Source organism: Sesamum indicum, linkage group LG8 (assembly GCF_000512975.1).
Source record: "Sesamum indicum cultivar Zhongzhi No. 13 linkage group LG8, S_indicum_v1.0, whole genome shotgun sequence".
NCBI classification, from domain to species: Eukaryota; Viridiplantae; Streptophyta; class Magnoliopsida; order Lamiales; family Pedaliaceae; genus Sesamum; species Sesamum indicum.
In genome coordinates, this window is record NC_026152.1 from 8,187,188 (window position 1) to 8,193,207 (window position 6,020).

The 6,020-nt window shown below is 36.2% G+C and overlaps 2 protein-coding genes across 3 annotated transcripts; one reads left to right on the plus strand and one right to left on the minus strand.

The window, feature by feature from the left end:
- LOC105167918 lies at positions 1,197 to 3,649 on the plus strand. Of its 2 annotated transcripts, XM_011087795.2 has the most exons (4): positions 1,197 to 1,356; positions 1,460 to 1,611; positions 2,621 to 2,820; positions 3,216 to 3,649. In XM_011087795.2, exons 2-4 carry the CDS (start codon positions 1,522 to 1,524, stop codon positions 3,469 to 3,471), a joined length of 546 nt encoding a protein of 181 aa, XP_011086097.1. In that variant the 5' UTR covers positions 1,197 to 1,356; positions 1,460 to 1,521; the 3' UTR covers positions 3,472 to 3,649. The 2 variants fall into 2 exon arrangements, with proteins under 2 accessions (XP_011086097.1, XP_020551235.1); XM_020695576.1 differs by lacking the exon at positions 1,197 to 1,356 and having other exon boundaries at positions 1,372 to 1,611.
- Positions 4,011 to 5,579, minus strand: LOC105168584 (dof zinc finger protein DOF5.8-like). Its single transcript, XM_011088718.2, has one exon. It carries the CDS (start codon positions 5,327 to 5,329, stop codon positions 4,412 to 4,414), a length of 918 nt encoding a protein of 305 aa, XP_011087020.2. The 5' UTR covers positions 5,330 to 5,579; the 3' UTR covers positions 4,011 to 4,411.

Sequence of the window (6,020 nt, forward strand, 5' to 3'; positions counted from 1 at the left end):
CTAATTTTAACAAAGTAAAATATAATTAGCGAGTTAAATAGTTTGAGTTTTATTATATTTTACAAATTCAAAGTTAAGTAATGAATTAGTTTTATTATTAACTATTTATTCTTTTAGATAAAGATGAGTAAGTACTTATTAGTTTTTTGAATATATTTTCTTTAAAAAAATATGATAAAATATAATTATTCATTTAATTTTTAAAAATATTTTTAACTTTTGTTTAAGTGTATATATATTTGTCAAATTTTTTTTAAAAAGCATATATGAGTTGTTGGTTATATTGTATTTATTGGATATATTATAGATATATATATATATATATATATATTACTTTATACTCCACTTTGAATTTAAATTCTTCACTTATTAAAATAATATTAATTATATAATTTGTAGGTGATTTACTAGGACATTTTTATCCAATCAAAAAAGTAAGTATTATATTTATTAATTTAAAAAAAAAATATTACATAAAAAATAGTTGGGTAGTATAATTTACCCTATAGACTATGAGTATGAAAACCCTGACTCACAACGTGGCTTATATATATGTTTGCTAAAACTTTAATATCATTTACATAAATTACTTCTGTTACTTGAAAAATTAGACATACATCCCACAAACGTCAATAATACTATACAAATTACTCCTACTTTTTGACTGTCAAGGTGATTTCTATAGTTATGAAAAAAAAAAAAATTGTGTAAATAAATTAAAGATCAAGAATGTAAATACATTTATTCCTAATTATTGTAAAGAATTTAGGTGCAATTCCAAAGTCATTGTGCAAAACGAAGACCAAATTATGGAATTGATAACTAAAATTTGATTTACAATTATTGGTTTAGCGTTGAAAGGAAAACTTCTTGTTCAACTTCAGTACCAAGTCTTGATATATAAGAATCAGATGAGCTCCTCTACATTTCCAACTGAATCTCTTTTCACCTCCAAAAGTAAAACCAGCCCTCCATCTTCCTTAATGCATTACACGTAACCAGCCTTTTCCTTTATTCCTTGTTTTCTTCCGTTTTTACAGATGACTCACAGTGTTGTACAAGAGAGAGAGAGAGAGAGATGAGAGAGCATTAAATTTGATTCTTTTTCTTGGTAATAAAGGTACATGTTCATGCCGGCTTTTGTGGGTGTATGGTAAAAAATCCATATTCATTGCCCGTTTTACGAATTACGTAAACGAAAATACATATAAAAATGAAAAGGGAAGGAAAGGAAGAAACGGGCTACGCTAGCTATCATGGTCCTTGTGATAAAGTAAAAGGGAGAAAGAGAGGGCTCTGTCACCGCTAGCTTTGCGTTCTTCTCACACTCAAACTGTGATGGGAATCTTGCATTAAGTATTATACACTATACCTTAAAATTTTCATCTTGTTTTCGTTGCTAATCATCCTTGGTTTCTTTTGCTAACACTGTACGGGGCTTGTGTTGCGGAATTTTCAGTTGGGCTTTAAAGGGAAAGGGCTCAAGTGCGTGCACTTGGGATCGTATCGTCGAGTTCTGGAATGGCATCAAAATTGCTGTTGGTGGTTGTTTTTATCTTGGATTTGATTGCTTTTTCACTTGCTGTAGCTGCTGAGCAGCGGAGATCTTCTGTGAGTTTCTTCTTCCATTTTATGTATCTTCTGGATTGCATTTTTAAGAAAAAAAAAATTAACAGAATTTTTCCCCCATCATTCTTGTTAGATGCATGTATTGTGAATTTCTCTGCTGATCTGCTGGTAGTATCTAATTGAAAAGCATAATTTGAAGAGAGAGTTAGTACTCAATTCCGCCTGCAATCGTTTAAATAGCTAGTATTTCTGTAGTATCTTCGTTCCTCTGCCCAAAATCTCCCTTCTGTTGCTCTGCTTCTAATCAGGAGCTCCTGCTTTAGTTCAAGTTTCCAAGGACTCCATCTGTAATAGTAGACAAGAGTTGGATTATGAAAGTTTTGTCTATTTGGCACTTTTGCCCTTAAATATAATGCAGTTCACTATATTAATCTATTAATGTCCGTGTATTATCTGTACAATGTCACTGATCCAGCATGCTTACTAATGATATTAGAGACTTTAATTAGCTTTAAAACTATGTGGGACAGCGGTTAGTGGTGGATCATTCCTTCACTCATAAAGTTCCAGAATGTATGATTTTATTTCAATGATCCTTCATAATGTTGGTGTGGTCAAATGATCATAACTTGGGCAATGAGGGCATCTGCTATAGTATTAATTGTATGTAAAAAATTGTAAGATATCCATTGTTTGTGAAAGAAAAGTGAACTATGGATGCCCCGGGGGGGTTTTCAATTCCATTGAATCATCCTGATTGGCTTTGGCTATAGTGGTTCAGTCAGGTTTGGGATAGTTGAAGCATCAGCCAATGTATCGGGAAAAAGTTTGCATTCCTCCTTTGGTGTCCTTGCCTTGATGTTTAAGAGTAGTTTAGTTGCTCTGAACTGGTATCCAGTTTCTTGTTACTGGGTGGCCTCTTCAAGGTATATGAAAGAATGATAACGGCTCTCATAATATTTGGAGCTGTATAAGACGACACTCTAAGCATATGATGAAGATTGGTTCTTTGTGTGTGGGGCTAACTCTTCTATTTTCACCGCCTCTGCAGGCAAGGGTCGCCACTGATGCAAACTTCAACTATTGTGTTTACGAGTCGGACATAGCAACTGGCCTTGGTGTGGGGTCATTTTTGTTCCTTATGGCTAGTCAACTACTGATAATGGCAGCCACTAGGTGCTTGTGCTGTGGGAGAGCCCTCCGACCCAGTCGTTCCAGGGTTTGGGCAATTGTCTTGTTCATCACTTGCTGGTATATTTTTCAAATTGTTGTACAAGTATCATATGGCTTCATTCAAGTGGTTTCATTTGTATATAGATATAATTTGCATCGACACCTCTTGAGGTTGAGCATATTACAAAGAAATGTCTCAATTTTGAAAATTACGGTAACACTCCCTATGGTCCTGGTTTACATATTACAAAATGCTCATCTGACTATCAAGTCTTCACGGGAGGACCTTTAATACTACATGATTACAAGGAGTGCATGCAAACTTTCGAAACTGAGTCTCTCTTTGATAATATGCCTGAACTCCAAAAGTGTAATTATCCCTTATTTTTCATTAGTTGAGTTGATATAATTTTTCCTGATCTCCATTTCTAATTGTTTTTGCAATTTAAAGTTTGAATTTATCCGTTATGCAGGATGACATTTTTCATTGCTGAGGTTTGCTTGTTGGCTGCCTCGGTACGAAATGCCTACCACACCAAGTACAGGACCTATTTGTCGCAACATCCTCCTTCTTGTGAGACCTTGAGAAAGGGAGTGTTTGGAGCAGCAGCAGCGTTCATTGTCTTTACTGGCATTCTATCTGAGATGTTCTATGTCAGCTACTCAAAAACCGGTGATGGATTTTTGCATCAGAGTCAGGATACAGGCATTAGGATGGGATCCATATAGCTGCAACCCTACTGGAGACCAAAGAGATGGTAGTTTTTCACATTTATATACCTTTGAATAAACAAACTTACCCGGCTGGGTAAAGTAATTTCATAGCACATACACAATGAGCATTGTAATACATATCTTGCTATGTAATAAACTGTGTATCTATTGTTAAACAGTGCCTTATTGAGTATGATTTTGGGCTTCGAGTTGTTTTGGACTTTTACTCAAATGTTAATTCAATCGAGGGAATTCTAATTTAAATAAAATTTTTGCACTTATTGTGTGATTGGTGTACAATTTTAATAAAGTAATTAATCACATTGCGAGTGTATCACATTTGTTGTCGTATCGAATGGGAAAACAAATAAAGGGCTGAATAACCATTTTGTTCCCAAATAAAGGCAAAAATATGTTCAATTATTAAAAAAAAAAAACAAAAAACAAAAACCACCACACATATCCACAAGAATCTCCCTCACATATCTAGCCACCCCACCCCAGCTGGAGAAGGTCCCATAAAACTGCCTATCTCTCTCAGGCACCTTTAAATATTCTCCATTAATCCGACAAGAAAATATGCATTGCATGAAACCCTTGTCCAATCTTTACATGAATTCTAGACCAAAATAACACAGAAAACACCAAGATCTGATCAATTAAACATGCCATTATATCTCAACACATATCCCCTAGCCTGAAGCTGATTCTGAAAAGGACAGCCTCAAATTAAACAAATGACTTGTATCTATGATGGTTACACATTTCACAGTCAAAACTGTACAAAGTACGTAATATACACACAACACGGTTAATTTAGAAGATCGACTGGGAAAACTGTAAGAATAGACCTCAACGTATTAATAACGATCAAATACGATTCCACCGTTGAGAAAAGAAACTAGCATAATTGTCTCAGTTAATCCGTAGACATGGACTCTTCAAGATTGGTTGTTTAGGGCTTGATCTCTGCATCAATATCGTCCCATGCTATGTTGAGATCTGCTGAACTGGTAAACGCATCGATCTCATTCCAGTTCCAGTAGTTAGGCAAGTCCATGACACTACTGGTATCCGCGACCGGCCATGCGGCACTGGCTGTGCTTGGAATATCAAGAGTGGTAATAATTGATTCCTCCGTGGAATCAATGTTCCCAGCATAATGATCAATGTGATCATCAAGCAATTGATGAGGGGTGGGATTCATCAAAGAAGAATTCATGACCTCAAAAGTAGTGCTTAAACTTGAGAATGGAACTTCTGTAAAACCTGTCTTATTGCTTATGCCATTGCTTCCGACAAGAGGCTTCCCGGGAATACTAATATTGATCCCATCTGTTGCATTATGCAATAACGATGGTGACGAAGAGCAAATCAAGGCCTTGTAGAGAATATTAGACATACTTCTCTGATCTGTACTAATATTAGTGTAAGGAAAACTTGCACGATCGTGCAGGCGTGTGGCAGTAGCGGGTGAAGCTGCAGTGGCGGTGACGGTGGTGGTGGAAGTGGTTGTTGTGGGGTGTGAGATCTTGGGACGCTTGTTTTTGCGCCCACCGCCAACAGGAACGTTGCGAAGAGTGCCACCTTTAGTCCAATGCCTCTTGCAAGATTTGCAAAAATGGCGAGGCTGAGACTTATTGTAGTTGTTGTAGTAACAAAACTTGGTATTTGTGGAACCACACCTCGGACAGTTCAAAGGCTCTGATTGCTGCTTTAGCGGCTGCTGCCGTCGTCCAGACGGTGGTTTTGCAAGCTCCGCCTTGCCTGACTGCAGCAGAGGTTGGCCCCAATCAAGCCCTTGTTGATGATCGCCAGAAACCTGTAATTCAGTTCCCAATCCCATGTCCAAATCAAGACCACTCGTATACATACAATCCTTTTTCCAACAACACCTTCTTCCCGGACAGGAAGATGAGCTGATCTTACGAGCAACAAGAGAGGGAAAGAAGAGGAGGATGTATTAAGGAACAGCGGGGTTGTTGCGATCGATGGAGGATATATTATAACAGGAGACTGAAAATGCGTGTGGATCGTAGAATGGTGAGGAAGGTGGTGAGAAATGAGGATGCGGCTGTCTGAGAATCTATGTCTATTTCTATATACCTGTTTTGTCTGTCGCTGTCTATCAACCCATCTGTAAAAACAATAATAATTCCGAGGGAGATCGAAGATCACCAATCACTCAAACTTCTATATGGTCCCATATCACTCCACTGCCTCTTAATTAATTCATATATGTGTGGTGCAGTCTTGTTGTCAACTTTATAATATTATGCCTACACACACACACACACACAATGTAGATACATCATTACACACATAGCACGCACAATATATATACATAAATAAAATTATATTTTTTATCGTGTAACTATATATCATTAGCAATTTTAGTCATGTAATTTATTTCATTTTTCGACAAATTCAGTTCTAAATATTTCACATTTCATCTTTTTTTTTTTTTTTGACAAACTTATTTTAACAATTTTAATCGTAACAACATATAGTTATAGAACAAAAAATGAGATTTACTCCAGCATGGAGGAAATCAAAATTATCAA